This window comes from Chenopodium quinoa, unplaced genomic scaffold (assembly GCF_001683475.1).
Source record: "Chenopodium quinoa cultivar QQ74 unplaced genomic scaffold, ASM168347v1, whole genome shotgun sequence".
Lineage (NCBI taxonomy): Eukaryota > Viridiplantae > Streptophyta > Magnoliopsida > Caryophyllales > Amaranthaceae > Chenopodium > Chenopodium quinoa.
The window spans coordinates 255138-271891 of record NW_018745546.1 but is presented as its reverse complement, the minus strand read 5'-3'; the positions used below and the strand labels follow the sequence as shown (position 1 = coordinate 271891).

At 40.7% G+C, this 16754-nt stretch overlaps 2 protein-coding genes across 4 annotated transcripts; one reads left to right on the top strand and one right to left on the bottom strand.

Moving 5' to 3' along the window:
* Positions 1-7235: 7235 nt before the first annotated feature.
* LOC110716189 (receptor-like cytosolic serine/threonine-protein kinase RBK2) lies at positions 7236-12299 on the top strand. Of its 3 annotated transcripts, none has more exons than XM_021894813.1 (9): positions 7236-7773; positions 9299-9393; positions 9486-9854; positions 10175-10426; positions 10520-10674; positions 10956-11035; positions 11117-11252; positions 11371-11520; positions 11690-12299. In XM_021894813.1, exons 1-9 carry the CDS (start codon positions 7748-7750, stop codon positions 11858-11860), a joined length of 1434 nt encoding a protein of 477 aa, XP_021750505.1. In that variant the 5' UTR covers positions 7236-7747; the 3' UTR covers positions 11861-12299. The 3 variants fall into 3 exon arrangements, with proteins under 3 accessions (XP_021750505.1, XP_021750504.1, XP_021750507.1); XM_021894812.1 differs by having other exon boundaries at positions 9296-9393; positions 11690-12298; XM_021894815.1 differs by having other exon boundaries at positions 9296-9393; positions 9501-9854; positions 11690-12296.
* A 142-nt stretch (positions 12300-12441) lies between these two features.
* On the bottom strand, positions 12442-15416 carry LOC110716188 (laccase-15-like). The gene is made up of 6 exons (XM_021894811.1): positions 15319-15416; positions 14963-15114; positions 14503-14747; positions 14241-14369; positions 13031-13981; positions 12442-12684 (listed from the first exon to the last, which is right to left on the bottom strand). Exons 1-6 carry the CDS (start codon positions 15412-15414, stop codon positions 12554-12556), a joined length of 1704 nt encoding a protein of 567 aa, XP_021750503.1. The 5' UTR covers positions 15415-15416; the 3' UTR covers positions 12442-12553.
* Positions 15417-16754: the final 1338 nt, after the last annotated feature.

The following is a 16754-nucleotide window of genomic DNA, read 5'->3' as shown; positions in this document are numbered from 1 at the left end:
TGAAAGGTCAGGCGTTTGCCGACTTCATTGTGGAAATGACTCGTCCGGTGGCTCCGGATAATCTTGATCAGGTTTGGAAAGTGTACGTAGACGGGAGCTCTACAAAGAACGGATGTGGTGCAGGCGTAATTTATGAGTCTCCTGAAGGAGACAGATTTGAGTATGCACTACGCTTCAAATTTCAGGCCTCTAACAATGAGGCGGAATATGAAGCCCTGCTAGCCGGCATTCGCATGTGTAAGGCGGCAGGGGCCATGAAAATTGAAGCCTACTCTGATTCTCAATTGGTTGTTAGCCAGTATGAGGGAAGCTACGAGGCTACTCATCCAGCTATGATTAAATATCTTCAGGCAGTCAAAGAAGTGACCAAGGCACTTGAGGAACTCCGGCTGAATCAGGTGCCTAGGTCAGAAAACAGCCAGGCGGATGCATTGTCAAAGCTGCCATCTTCCGCCTGCCATGATACGCCTCGGTCAGTCTTCTGGGAAGTTCTTGAAAAGAGAAGCATCTATGAGGATCCCGTTGGAATTCTGGACCGAAGCTCTACCTGGATGGATGGCATCCAGGCCTATCTCTCAGACGGCACACTTCCTGATTCGCCACAGGAAGCAGCCGTCCAGAAAAAGCGAGCTTCAAGATTCGAGTTGAAAAATGGAGAACTCTTCAAGGCGGGGTTTCTAAAGCCTTTGTTGAAGTGTGTCACCCTAGAAAATGGGAAAGAAATTCTCGAAGACTTGCACTCGGGATTCTGCGCCACTCACATAGGCGGCAGGTCCCTAGCCGTCAGAGCCAGACGACATTACTTTTGGCCCAATCTTGAGGCGGACGCCAAGGAGTTGGTGAAGAAATGTGACAAGTGCCAAAAATTTGGCAAACTCATTCACCGTCCTGCTACTGATCTGACGACCATCCACAGCCCAATCCCGTTTGCAAAATGGGGCATGGACATTCTAAGTCCTAACACGCCTGCTCCAGGCGGAAAGCGCTATATCTTAGTGGCTGTGGATTACTTCACCGAGTGGGTTGAGGCTGAGGCGGTTAAAAACATCAAGACCTCAGACGTAATTTCCTTCATCTAGAAGAACATTATCACCCGGTACGGGGTACCCATGTCTATGGTTTTTGATAATGGTCCTCAGTTTGAGACGCCTCAGCTAAAAACTTGGTTGGGAGATCAGGGGATCTCAAGATATTTCGCATCTGTTGGCCGGCCCCAAGCAAACGACCAAGTTAAAGCTTTCAACAAACTCATCTCAGACGACATTAAAAAGAAAATAGAAAGAGCTGGTGGCTTATGGGAAGAAGAATTAATCCATGTCCTGTGGGCCATCCGGACAACAGCGAAAGGGGCAACCGGTGAAACCCCATTTCTCATGGTTTACGGTGCTGAAGCCGTCTTGCCCATCAAACATTACGAGCCGACTCTCAGAGTCATGCTGTATGATGAAGAGGCAAACTAGAAAGCAATGCGCCTGGCATTGGATTCACTCCTAGAACGCAGGGGCAATGCCGCCTTGCGTCATGAGATTTACCGTCTGAGAATGACGAGAGCCTACAACAAAAAATTACACAAGCGTCCTTTGAAAGTTGACGACTTAGTGTTACGAAAAATGGAGGCAACCGGTAGGGCCAATGAGTTGGGAAAGCTAACCCCAAATTGGGAAGGCCCTTACCGGATCTATGAAGAAGTAAGGGACGGCACCTACCGCCTGGAAACTCCAGACGAAAGGCGCCTGCCTAGAACTTGGAATGTAGACAATCTAAAAAAGTACTACTTCTGAGAATGTAAATTTTTTTTAAATAGTGTCAGTTAATGAAGATTCAGACTTTGTTTGCAAAATTATCGTTTGATTATCCATCCGGGTAATATCCAGGCGGATTCCTCATTTACCTAACTAAGTTCGATACTTAGTGAAGGTTTCATTTGTTAGTCCGCCTGGGTAATACTCGGATATCTTGTTTATTTAAGTTTGATTTTGTTTATTCAACTGCTTGACTATCCGCCTGGGTAATACTCGGACGGATTCTCCATTTATCTAACTAAGTTTGATACTTAGTATGATACTATCCGCCTGGGTAATACTCAGACGGATTCTCCATTTATCTAACTAAGTTTGATACTTAGTATGATCAAATATTTGTCTGTCCGTCTGGATATTACCTAGACAGACTCGTATGCTTAAAAAAATAAGTTCGATACTTAGTGTAAATTCAACACTGATTAAGAAACTAAGCACAAAAACGTTTAGTGGCTACACAACCGGTCTAAAAAAGGACCAGAGGCTAAAATGGCCGGATGGTTGCTATTTTTATAAAATCGCCTGTCCCAACATGGAAAAAGTCGTCCGGCGACACCCCTCCGGGTGCAATCGTCGCAGAGAAAAGATTGTCGGTTCTACGTATCCATGCAAACGGTAAAAATTGAACGACCAAATTGGTCAACTCATAGCCGTCTAACTAAAATAACCTACGAAGAACGAATAAGTTCCTAAATATCGGATGCCCATAGGTATCAGTCGGTAACCGGCTGAAGTTCTCACAGGTTATTTATTTTAAAATTGCACCTCACCCCAATTGGGGCAAGAGTTCAATGGCTATGAAATCTCTACCAAGACGGGCATAAGCCGTCTGTGTAGTGACTGAAACGCCTGTTGGTGTACGGCTGTGCACTTGGTTTGGGGCAATCACTACTGTGATTGATTGACTTGTAAACATATCATGCTCTTTGCAGCATCAGACGTTTTCAAGTCAATTAACCAGCTCCAATTGAAACCAATCACACAGCCGTCAAGGGGCAAGGACAACCGGACTACTGATTAGTTAGGCAAGAATTCACCGCATGCTTTTGATAAGTTAGGCAAGAAATCGCCGCATGCTTTCGATAAGTTAGGAAAAAATTAAAATTTGCAAAAAAAAAAATTCAAATGCTAAATGATCAAAACCGACCTAGTCGGTGCAATTCATAAAAGTCCATCCAACCAAACGGTTGTAATGGATCAAATGTTAACCAGACCCCGTCCGGGAGAAAGAAATTGTTAATTAACCCGGCTGCATAGCCGGTAAAAACACAAATACTCGGCACGCAGGCCGGAAAAAGCAAGTTTTGGCATACAGCCGCTGAATAAAAAGGAATTGAAAAAGCAAAGACTGGCATACTTCCGCTGAGGGGTCACTTCTGACTTGCAGACGGAGCCTCCTGGTTCTCCACCTTCTCCTCATCATCTGAGGGAATTTGGTGCGCTTCGTCGGGACCAGGAAGCTCAGGCGCGATTGGCTCACTGTTGCTGAGCCAGGCTTCAAAGGAGGCAGGCTCTGGCTCACCTTGCTCTCTCTAGTACACCACGTACTCGGCATAGCTGTGTGCCATTGCCCAGATGTTATAATCAGCTTCTGGGTACAAGGCAGCCCAAGTAATCTTCATACAGGCGTCGTTGTTAGCATCACTCTCAGCAACAAGGCGGTTTTGCTCCGCCTCCAGGGTTGTTGCAAAGTTTTTCTAAGCTTGAGCAACATCCTTCTCCAGTCTCTCAACCTTGGCTTTCAGTTTGCCAAGGTCCGCCTGGGCCTTCTTGAGCGCCTCATCAGCCTGCTTGGCGCTCTCGTCTGCTTCTTCTGGGCCTCCTCCGCCCCCTTCTTGGCCGTCTCAGCATCTGTTGCCCGCTGGTCAGCCGCCTTCAAATCTAGCTTCAGCTGCTGGATTTTAGACGCCTGTGTCATAATTATTGCTTTAGTTTCAAGTTCATTTACGATAGTCGAGTGTAAAGCAATATTATCAGCGTCTATGGCGGACTTCTTGGCCCTTTTTACCTCTTCCCGTTTGCGGGAATAAGGACGTTTGAGCCCGTCCACTCGCAGCATGGCCTGCAAAGCAGGCAGTATAAGAATTACAGGCGGGATAATTACTTGGAAAAAATAACATTAAGTTGACAAGTTTCTTACCTCAGCCAGAAGGGATAGAATGCGTTCAAGATTGAACGTCTCTATTCCAGGGATATTGTCCTTATCCCTCTTCCGGACGGCATCCAACATGGCCTTGGCGTGCTTCTGGACGTCTGGCCAGCGGGGAGATTGATCTGCACCACAATCAACACGTGATGAGTGCGAAACTAAGGCAGCACCTATCTGTTGCCGACCGTCTGAGGATGACGTTTGTTGGGAGTGGGATTTCACCCGTAAAGGCCACCCCAGCTCAAGCGGGGATTCAAAAGGGTTCTTACCTTCAGAGCCGGCCAAGCGGGAAACGCTTGCAGGCGTGGTGAACCCCGCGGCTGCTGATAAGGGGTTGACAAGATCAAGGCCCACGCTGCCGCCTACCTTCTCGAGTCGCCCCGCAACCCACATCGTCTTAGCCCCGGCTGAGGCGCCAGGAGTTGACGCAAAGGCAGACTTTTTTATTTTATTGAGAACGGCTGGGGCCTCCTCTCTAGCCCGTTTGAGATTCTTCTCAAACGATTTCCCAACTTCTCCCCACTGTGAAAATACACAAGTAAAGGTTAGTATTCGGGCAAGACAGTTTATAAAATAAACTTAAGAAAGGGTCAGGCGCTCAATACCTTGGCCTTGAGCTCGGCCGCAGCTTTCTCCGCAAGATCTTTGCGGATGGTCGCAGAAGACCGCTTGGGAGTTTTTTTCCGACTGCAACATGTTTAGCGCTTCTTCTGCAAAAAAGAAAGAAATTGATTAGAATCATAAATCAATTCCGATAGAAAAATACTACAGACGGTGTGAACCCAGGCGCATACGTTTATTAAACATGTGCCCTAGCCCGCAGGCGGCTAGGAAACATTCATCCCTGAACCAGGCGCTCTTGGGAATCCAATTCTTAGGGACTTTTATTGTTTCCCCGGTTGACAGAGTTGCGTCTGTGAGGCCGAAAAAGTCTGCCCCGATTATTTTGTCAAAGTCTTCCTCTGGGATCCGGGGAAGAGCGCACTTCCTGCCCAACAAGTCGGGCTTCTTATTATACAGATGGAATTCATAATTTTCCCGTCTGGATGGGGCTGACATCAGGTAGAACCTGTGCTTCCATCCATCGAACTTGGAGACCTTGTCCAAGGTCATCATGTATTGCGGCTGTGTGGTTAGAGTATACCACGCCCTCCAGCCGCCTGGGCTTCTGCTGAGATAATGCATGCTTGCAAAGGCCTCCTAGCCGGGGTTAAGCCCTTGGAACTCGCAGGCGGAAACAAACCCCAGAATGTTGGTCCAGGAGTTGGGGGTAAGTTGCCAGACCCCAAGGCCGTAGCCTCTCAAAATTACCTTCACCGCCTGGTGAAGGGGGAAGCGAAGGCCGGCTTTGAACGCCGCCTCATAACAGCCAAAATAGCTGTTGGCGTTCTCTTGATCATCCCCCCAAGCGATGGTGCCCAGCTCAGGCGGCACCCGGATCTTATACCCGTCTCCAAGCGGGTGCATTTTCTTAAAATTCTCTAAGTTCTCCCCCATCTGGATTCGGTCCTTGGAGGTGACGTGGATGCTAAAGGGATCGTCCTTCTCATTCCACTTTTTCCTTTCTTCCTCCTCGCTATCCGGAAGAGGGGGCAAGTCATCGCTACTCTCGGAGGTAGAGGCGGAGCTGTCGCTCTCCGTCTCCCCCTCGCTTTGGTCCATGGGGGCAGAGGCGGCCTCGTCGCCGCCTTGGTCACACTCTTCCAAGAAAGAGTCAGCAGGGGTTGAAGGGGCGCGCGGAGGGGATCTCTCAAGAGCTGTCTGGTCTCCCTAACCAGACGATTATCCCTCAGGCGTTTGGCCGCCTGAGCCTTCGCTTCTATAATTCGGATCAGTGGCCGTCTGCATTGTCCGAGCCATGGTGTCCTGCACAGACACATAACTGGTGGGAATCCATGGCAAAGGGTGGTCCCAACACCCCGAGTCGGCACTCCCAGTCCTAGACTCAGCCGTCCCTAGTGACCGGCTAGACTCTGCGCCGTGTGTGTTGGTGATGCATCCATTTATTGCAAGAAATATGTACAAACGGTGAAAAAAGAAAAGAGTTGAGAGAGACAGAGACGGTACCTTTGGATTTGATATCTGAAGAAAGGTGGGTCCGGCTGGGTTGCGGAAGAACAAAGTTTCTTGCTCGCGCCTGACTAAAACGGATGTCTTCTGCTCTCTCGAAGTTTCTCTCTAGAAAATTTTTGTAAACGTACAAAATTATGAGGGTAAAACGGCTATATAGAGAGGGTAAATTAGGGGGCATTTCCGTAATTTACCCGGAAGATGAACGGTTACTCTATAACGGTAAAATTACCGCCAGCTGGAGCGTGACATGTGTCACAGATGCCACGTGGCGTGCCACGTCACATCTGTGAGGGGCAAATGTTTAGGGTAATTTTACCCTGCCACGTGGCCCAATCAGAAGGTGACACGTGTCAGCCCAAGATTGGTCTAAAATTGACCAATCCCTGCTCGACACGTGTCATTCCCGAAATCAAGGGAAGAGGCAGCCTTCAGGCCCAAATCCCGAGAATACCGCCAAACGGCGCAATCCACCAATGATTAGGGTTCAGTAACCTAATCAGGGGCACAATTCCCAAAGACCCTATAAATAGGGAGATGTCCCTCATTTTGAGGACACGTTTTACCATTTATTACACATTTCACTCTTTGATAGAGACATCCTGAGCTTGGAATCCGAGCGGATCCCCACTTAAATTTCCGCACCTTTTTTTTCTCTCTTCAAGTTTCTAACTTATGCGTCGGAGGCGGAGCACCACCCAACTGGTGTCTCCGTTTGTTTTGCAGGTACAGCTCACCCCGGATCAGTCTTCGTGTTGTAACTCTCCCGATGGACAAAAACACCCAAAACAGATGTTCTTTATAAAATAGCTATATGTTCTTTACAAAACAAGTATATGTTCTTTACTGAATAGCTAAATGTTCATTCCACCTTTTTTTAAAGAACACTGGATGCACCAAGTGGATGCACCATGGTGCATCTGCCTCCACTGAAAAAATTTCAGGTTCTTCGTGCTCGTCAGTCAAAAACACCCAAAACAGATGTTCTTTATAAAATAGCTATATGTTCTTTACAAAACAAGTATATGTTCTTTACTGAATAGCTAAATGTTCATTCCACCTTTTTTTAAAGAACACTGGATGCACCATGGTGCATCTGCCTCCACTGAAAAAATTTCAGGTTCTTCGTGCTCGTCAGTCAGTGACATTTTCTCTTTTGGTCTTTTTGATTGTTGTTTTGTTTTGATTTCCTTTTTTTTGTTTCCTTTGTTGTTTTGTATTTTTGTTTCGTTATATGAAATCTTTGTTAAAAAAAAAAATTTTAAAAAAAAAATTACAAACAACTAAACATGCCGAGTGGTGAGCCTAAATCACAAAATAATTTTATTTTTCTTGAATAAGGAATGAGAACGGTCTACTCCGTAGTGCAGGCATCGCAACAACGATTTCGTGCCGTCAACAATCACAGTATCTTTGATTAATTCATCTCAAATCCTTATTTCACCCAAAAAAAAAAAAATGGATATTATCTGTTTGTAATAAGAGATAAATATTTGTTGTACATTTTAAATTTTCTGATAAGAGTAATATAATCCTATTTAGCAACAGACGAAACAATTCCATTTTTAACAAAAAAACAAAAAAAAAAAAAAAAAAAAAAAAAAAAAAAAAGTTGCCGAAATTCCAGCAAAGTATTTCGGAAATAAAGCGGAATTTTTAAAATTAAAGAACTTCTCCATTTTTGTCTCCTCTGGCTTGCCTCATTCTTTTCCCTTTCTCTTTGAAATTTATGGAGCATTCCCCTCTACCTCCTCGGTAATTTTTCATCATTTTCTTTCATATATTATTTTTAATTTCTTTGCATTTTTAATTTTTTTTTTAAAATCTATTTTCTTTTGGTTTTTTGCTTTATTTGTGTATGAATTGTTTGATATTGGATAAACATTGATTTAAAATAATTCAAAGAAATGATCATAAATTCATAATGATATAATTTGATGGTTATTTGTTGATGATCATTCTAGTTGCACATTTAGTGCTCATTTGTTCATGTGAAATGCAATTGTTAATGTAGTACTTTGAACATGCAACAAATTTTGCTATGTTGTTTGTAGTGTTTTTTCTTGTGCTCTATATGTTTATCTCTCGGCCAAGGCCGAAGCCGGGGTAGGAAGGCTATGGCTGATATGGGTTTTGAATGTATTTTGTTTAGCATATATTGTGGATATTTTGTAAACAATGATGGTAGAATAGGGATGTTTTGGAGAGTTATTATGGAGTTGGAGATTAAATAAGTGTTTAAGGGGTTAATAATGGTGAGGATAGGGAAAGGTTTGTCAAAATGGAACTATTTTTGTTCATAATCAATATAATTGTGGATTAAAACCTCTTTGTTTTTGAAAGGGAGATGTTTGTGTTTCGAGAGGCAAATGTATTTACAGTAGGGGGGGGGGGTCTTTCCCTGAAGCTAATGATATGTATGAAATGATATGAATGTTTAAAATGAGTTAATAATAGGATTGTTTACTTCTTTTGGAAGGTTATTAACCTATACTATTGATGAATGCTTGTAGTCATGTGAGACAATTAAGAAACTTATATTCGTTTTACTCTTTTGGTGATTTGGATAGCAAAAATGTAATAGCCGACTTTGAGAAGATTAAAACGGAAATCTTTCTAGAGGCATGTTAAAGGATGTCAAAATAAAAGTGCAAGCAAAGGATGTGCCTTTTTCACATCATTAGGCTTTAGTATCTGTTACATATTCATAGTTATATCTAAAAATTTTAATTATGAGTAGTGGTTAGTAGATGTGCCTTTTTCATCTTCATTTAGAAAATCATATCATATGTCTTTAACTAGCTGTATCATGTGCAAAACCCAGTAATGAGATCAGAATACATCAAGCAATCTGATGATTGTTTTTTGTAGGGTATGAGCTCAAGCTGTCTCTTTGCGATTTCTTTGTGCACCTTTTTCATTACGTTTTCTCTTGTTTAGGTCATTTGAAACATATTATACTATTAAGATTTTATAGTATGTGGAAATTGGCTGTTTTTCTTAACTGATACTGTTTATTTGGGATCCTTCACAAGCAAAACAGTTCTATGTAAGTTTGTGACCACATTGAAAACATTTAATTACATTGTGTGTACGTATGTAGCGTGTGGGATTTTCTAGTCTTGACTTTGTTGAAGGAACTCCTTTTGGAATCATTTTTAGTAAGCTGCTTGTGTGATTCTATGCTCTATCTCTATCTTTTTTTGGGTGTGAAGAGGGAGGGAGGGCAGAAGGCAAGTTGATTTATTCATAACTCGTTTCATTGAAATGGTAACAGCAGAAACAGTTCTTGTGATCCATCAGAAATTGCGGAGAGGGGCGTCTTTCAGAGGCTCAGACGAATATCTGGACTCTCAGATCCTTTTCCTGTTCATGGTATGATGATTTTACTTTTCTTCTGCTTATGATCCTTGCCAGTTTTAGGTGTGACATAGTCTGCAGTAATATTGACAGAACCTTTATATTAGTCTTTTCTCATTCAGAGGAACCACTTGAGATGACAGAAGAAGCGCCTGCAGATGAACACTCACTCAGAGAAGAATCCGAGGAATTTTCAGAGTCTGATACGGTGAGCACCTCAGACTCGGAACATAACTCTGGTGGACAAAATTCCCACTGGCGAGGATTCATCCATATGTTAAAAAAGGGACCTAAGCGTTTTCAGACACTTCATCCATTGACTTTGCCAAAGCTTACGAGGCGAAAGAGTAAAAGTGCTAGGCATCGCATGATCCCAGTTATACCTGCACTAGAAAGTGGAATGTGCTTCTTCAAGCCATCTTGGAAAAATTTCTCACTCAAAGAGCTTAAAGAGGCAACAAATATGTTTAGCAAAGGTAATTTTGATGTTGTCAATTAAGAAGTTAAAAGTCTATAATTTTAAATATTTAAGCCACCACCTACAGAGTTTACATTTAGGGGAAAGGGCAGCTAACGTTTTGTATTTACATTTTTCCCCATTTCTATAAGAGATTTTCTGTGGTTCGTGATCTGAAACTTGGTGATTAAACAAAATGTAGCCAAGACTTTATTAGTTTTGCAGAGCGTTAATATTATTAACATAATGCTGCTTGACTTCCATTCAATTTATTAACTTGTACTTAATTATTTATTTATCCACATTGTCGTTAATTTCCCCTGGCCCCCATTTGTGCAGAAAATAAAATAGGAGAAGGAGGTTATGCTGAGGTTTATAAGGGAGTTCTTCCAAGTGGACATCTAATCGCTGTAAAACGTCTGTCCAAGGGAGATCCTGAAGAGCTGGCTGCAGACTTTCTATCCGAGCTTGGAATCATTGTGCATGTCAATCACCCTAATATTGCTAAAGTTAATGGTTATGGTGTGGAAGGGGGCATGCACCTCATTCTTGATTTGTCTCCTAATGGAAGCTTAGAATCTGTACTCCGTGGTGGGTATTAATGAAGAGCATTTTTTAATACCTGGTACATTTTTCAACTAGCTGTTGATTGAAAATAAATGAGGCTTTATCTCTGCCTTTTAGGTTCCAGGGAGAAACTCCTATGGGATATTCGATATAAGATTGCCTTGGGTTCAGCCGAAGGCCTACAGTATCTTCATGAAGGTTGTCAACGGAGAATAATCCATAGGGACATCAAGGCCGCCAACATACTGCTTACAGAGGATTTTGAAGCACAGGTATTGTATGCTCATATTAAAGGGTTGTTTAGGAATTCTAGTACTCGATCTAACGGTCTCTCTTTTGTAATTGTTGATTTTTGAGAAATTTGCTGTGATCCTTGTTTGCCTCAATAATTTTTTCTGAGGCCCTTGATTTGTTATTTTACTGTGTGAAATGTAAATTTATTTTCTTGGTTACTGCTACATAGAATATCTAAAAATGAATTTTGTGGATCAATTATGGACGTTATTTTTTTATTTTATATATTTTTTTTGTTTAATTAATACTCCAAATGCAGATCTCAGATTTTGGGCTTGCAAAGTGGCTTCCAGATCAATGGACTCACCACACCGTTTCAAAGTTTGAAGGAACATTCGGGTTGGTAGATTGAACTAAATGATCTTTTTTGTCATGAGCCCATTGTTTACTAGTAATTAACTGTAACTCTGGTTGTTACAGCTACCTTCCCCCAGAGTTCTTCATGCATGGCATAGTGGATGAAAAAACTGATGTGTACGCTTATGGGGTTCTCCTGCTGGAACTTATTACAGGTCGTCTTGCATTGGATAATACTCAGAAGAGCCTAGTTATGTGGGTAGGAGCATGATCCTTTACATAGATATGCTTTCTCACCCGCAAATTCCATTCTGCTAATCTAGTCTTCCAAATATATTGGCTATCTGATCTTAAGCATCTTCAATTAATTATGTCAGGCCAAACCGTTTCTTGACAAGAGCAATTTAAAGGAACTGATTGACCCATATCTTGGCGATGGCTATGACAAGGATCAAATAAATCTACTGGCCACGACAGCTAACATGTGTATTCATCAATTCTCAATTGAAAGACCTCAAATGAGTGAGGCATGTTTTTGAATCATATTATCCAAAGAAAAATGCTCCTGGCCTTTTTTCCTTTTTATTGGGGGGGGGGGGGGGGGGGTTGGGATGGTGTGTGTTGATGTGTTCAGGTTCGGGTGTGCAGTTTGTTTGTCATTAACAAGGAGATTTTAATGGATTATTTGTGTTGCAGGTTGTGCAGATTCTGAAAGGTGGCTCAAACTCTTCTGAACTTGGGAAGCTTACTCAAAAACCTTCCCTTCGAAGATCTTACTCAGTGGAGCTTTTTGATGCAGAAGAGTACAACTCAACCAAGTACTTAAATGATGTGGGTCATCTCATGCAAATAGCGTTTGACCTTTGAGATTCTAGCTGGATTGTATGTGCCTATTTGGTGTCATGTATCTTCATCTACGACACTTAGAAACTGCATCAGTAACTGCAGCCCTGCAAAATCTTTTACCTTCAAATGGGTTATGGGATGTGGAGTTAACTGTTCCCAACGTATATTCATGTACTAATGAGGGGACAAATTGCAAATCAACGTACATCATCGTGTACAGGTTGCTGCTAGCAGCTCGTGCGTCACTGCATGTATTACCTATTTCATGAAAACAATTTTCTGCAAGGGCAGAAGAGATATCCTCCTATGAAAATTGGATGACTTTTCAAGAATACTTTTGTTGTTTTATTGTATGCCGAGAATATGTATATAGTTCATGTTGGTATATAACAAAGCCTCATGTGTGTTACGCTGCAGTGTGATTAGTCACATAATTATGGTTTATAATAATGTTTTTCCTGTTGCATAGCATTTGGAGCCATAAAATTTGAACTGGATTTCTAATTTCTTGGAGTAATGAATTCTTAAAGAAATCGCTACAAACATTATTTCCAAATGCCATGACAATCGCATTCATCTACACAAACAAATGAAATAGGTTGTGCCAGTTGCAATGGACTAACCATAGATAATAACATAACACCACAAATTCCAAAATCAAGAGTTCTATTAAGATCATCAAAAACTGATAATTAATCTGGTTGAGTAGCATCTTCAACACGGTGGCATGTCTGGTGGTGGAGGCAGCATTTGTGATTCCGGGTCTTTTCCGTCCTTCACAATGAGAGTGGTCATCATACCCCATGTAACATGGCGTTCTAAATGACAGTGCACATACCAAACTCCTGAACAAAGTTGACATCAATCCAAATTAGAATGGAAGATAGTTTTTAAAGTACTTTTACTTTTTACTTGTAATAACCATGTCAGGGTACTCCACACTTGAAATGAGCACGAAGTATGATTAATTGAACCTCATTTGGACCATATAATGCATATTTTCATGACATATTCGAACAAAACTGTTGAAGCATAAAAGCTTCCTACACAACCCGATCATTCTGCCCATTGTGCAGGTTTTCATTGAAGATTCTTAGGTGTATGTCAGAGATATGTATTGATGTCTGACTAACAAAGTTAACGAAATGAAGCAAACAGATCAGAAAACAAGATATAAGCATCGGAATTTACCAGGGTTGTGAGCTTTGAATCTGATGGTAGCCCAGCCATTTCTAGGCACAATCACGGTGTTCTGAAGAGGAGGATCCACCAAATTGTAGTTCTTAGGGTCATTGTTTTTGTCAAAGTTACCATATCCATAGCCAACAACATAGAAACTTTGTCCATGGATATGCATTGGATGGTCTAGTCCAGCAACTAAATTGGTGCCTTGCAAGACTATCTCGATTGTGGAATTGAACTTAAAAATCCTCACCTGGGTGCTATGTTTTGATACTTCTAGTGCCAAATCTTGAAATTCAGCAGTATAGTTAAATGGCAGAGGAGGAAACTTTGGGAACTTTTTACCATACACGCCTTTGATATGGTAATAATAAGCCTGTAAAATATCAATATCAGGAAGAACAAAACTTATATTGTTCATGCTTGCAGCAAATCTTGTCCCATTTATGCCCTCACATGTACGGTTAGCAGGGCAAGGTAACGCGTTAACTGAGACAGTGGAGAATATTCGGTGGTTCACCTTTAAGGGTACATTTACAGGATGGTCTTTACTAGCTAAGCTTCTTAAGCTACTCGTGAAAGAATAAGATGCATTGGTGTCATTATAAGCTGGGAGGTAAGGGAGGGAAAGGGTTGAAGACGCGTTAAGATTAACCCCTTCATACTCTATAACAGCTGTGGTTGTGGTGTTATCGAAATCAACGTTAATCCCACTTGAATATGCTCTAGCTGCCATATAATAGCGGCCTGGGAGCTGGTTAGCATGAACTAGAACATCCATGGTTTCACCGGGGGCTATTGTTATGTAGTCACTTGTAAAAGGCTTGGTGTACTCTCCATCCGTGCCAACTAATGTGATTGAATGATTTTTAATAGCCAAGAAGAGAATTTGATTTACGGCAGCATTGATTATACGTAATAGAATGGTTTTTCCATATTGTACTCGGACTTTGAACGTTTCTGCAATACAAGGAAATATTTTATAAGTGACAAACACACCTTAAGAACAATATGTTAATCTAAACCTGTGATGTGGTTGTATTCTGATGATAATTTCATAATCTTTATCTTTGACCTTAACTATAATTTTTGTTTTGTTCCTTAGACTTTTTATAAAACAATTTCACATTGATCTCTTTCTATAATTTTTGCTTTTGTTTCACTCATAATTCTACTCTTGCATTGCTTGAAAGGTTTAAAGTACAAAAATTGCACTAACCTGCTTTAGAGCATGGATACAAGTCACCAGGCTGGCCATTTATAGTGTAGGCATCTGATACATTAGGCGATCCTCCTGTGGCACGAAACTCCTCGTAGATCTCAAAGATGTCTCGCTTCCACCATTCTCCTGGTCATCGAAATGTGTCAAGTATGAAATAATATATACAAAGAACAAAGAGGGCTACCAAAAATAGCAGTACAATACGCAGACAAGTAAGCATGAAAACATTATTTTTGAGGATGATATAAGAATTGGGCACCTAATAGGAGGGGCACTTCAAGATCAGGCTTTTGAAAAGGATAAAAAGTTCCAGGTTTCGGATAGATTATGATAGCACCATAGACGGTTGCTCTTGTCCACTCGTTATGAGCATGCCACCAAAGAGTCCCTTCCTCCAGAGACAGGATCACAGTTTGTGTAAATCTCCCTCCTGGTTTGATAGGACACTGAGTTATGTACTCAGGTCCATCTGACCATGGATTTCTCGGCTGTTTCACTCCATGCCTGCAAAAGAGACAACAATTTTCCTATAAACTTTTTCTTATCAAGCTGTAACGCTAGTAACAGTTTAACAGTATATACTAGGCACAGATGGAGATGATAAACCTGAAGTAATGAGGAAGATAGGAGCGAATAAAAATGTAATCTTTTAGATCTAAAGAAAGTATTTTCATCCTACAGTCAGAACTTTGGAGAATAGTTCAATGAAATGGTCTTACCAGTGAAGGGTGATGTTATGTTTGCTTCTGTTGACAACTTCAACTACAACTGTTTCGCCTTTGTGTGTATAGATCGTTGGTCCTGGAAATTGCCCATTGACAGTAAGAATAGACTTCGTTCCGCAGAGTCTAGTGTAGGGTGCTTCTGTCACCTACATTCCACAATGCAGTCATGAGAGACATCAACTTAACATGTACACAAAACTAACTGTTTTTTTATTTTCAAAATATCATATATGCCTAATATGGTTTACTTGTATGCATGGCATGTCATTACAGTTAGTGTTTCGCTATACATAGAGAAGATGGAATATCACCAGAAAAAAGAGCTTCTGTTCGAAGCAGAATATACTTACAACCCAATGATAATGCGATGCCTGTAATTGAATGACACCTTCAATGAGAATGAACCACAAAGAAAGCAATATTGAATGCATATTTTTTTGCTGCATTCTTACTTTGTTAACTTCAAAGTAGCTTATGCTTAGTTTTCTTATGGTATTTATTTGAATTAAGGGAACTTTATAAACCAATAGAGTGTCCAACCTTATAAGTTCAAAGGCGGTACAAGCTATAAAAGAATAATTTCATACGAAACAAGGATTCCCTAAACAAAGGCTAAGATAAAATGTTAGATAAGTCTATGCCATATTTGTTCTTTATTCAAATATGTATGCATTTTGTTATCAAGTCTCTGTTTATGTTTTAGAAGTCCTTAATTTCCACAATGAGTGTACAACTAATTTGACATTTCGGGTAATAAAGGATTTCAAAAGCTAGTTACTAACTACTAATTGATCGTGTCATTGTCTTCATTGCCTCCTTACACTTATGGGCGAATTGCTATGAACAAAAGAAGAAATATACAGGATGCATGCCTAACTAAGTCATGGTGCAGGACCACAGGCGCATAGCCACTGCTACAAGTATAGGGCTTAACAAATATGGAATTTCAACTTATTCAATCTCTTGTTGGAATTTTACAGATGATTCTTAAAGGTTACATTCAATATATGATCAATTACAAGAATGTATACGTCGAAAAAAAAAAAGACATTGATAATTGTGAGTTTTAAAACTTGCTAATGAATCAATTATTGCAGTTGATAAGAAGAAGTATAACCAGAACTAGCTTTCTTGGTAAATCGACCTAATAATCTAATATTGTTGTTACATTCTAAATCAAGAGTCTAATGTAATCACACAACCTTTATTAGGCTGTTAGGTACTTAGGTGGGTGGAGTTAAGGGGATACAGAACTAACCATAAGGAATCCTTGGTCATTTTAGTTTTTAGCCATTTTGAATTTTTAACTAGGAGTTTCACCTAAACAATTTAATTACTACCAGAAACTTACTTGTTTGGCATCAATTTCGGTTTTCAGTTTCCTATTTTTTTAAAACCAAAAACCAAAAACAGGAAACAAGAAAATGGTGTTTCCACTTTTCTGTTGTCAGTTTTCAAAATTATCATAATTTTAAAAAGTTTATATAATTTTTGATTCATTATGGGACTCATATTATATACTTTTAGAAAACAAAAAACTAAAAAACAGAAAACTACAACAATGCCAAATGAACCCTTAGCAATTAACCTTATGGTTGAAATGTGGGAGTAGGGTGTTCCACAATACCATTAGGCTACCACTTGATTTACTACAGTTTTAAGTAGTTCTGAGAAATATTTTTTGTTGATTAAGGGTGAGAATCGATCCCAAGATATCCCGAAATCGGAAGGAAAGCTCTAACCACTTGAGCTATTCTTCAGAGACATATAGTTACTAAATACCTGT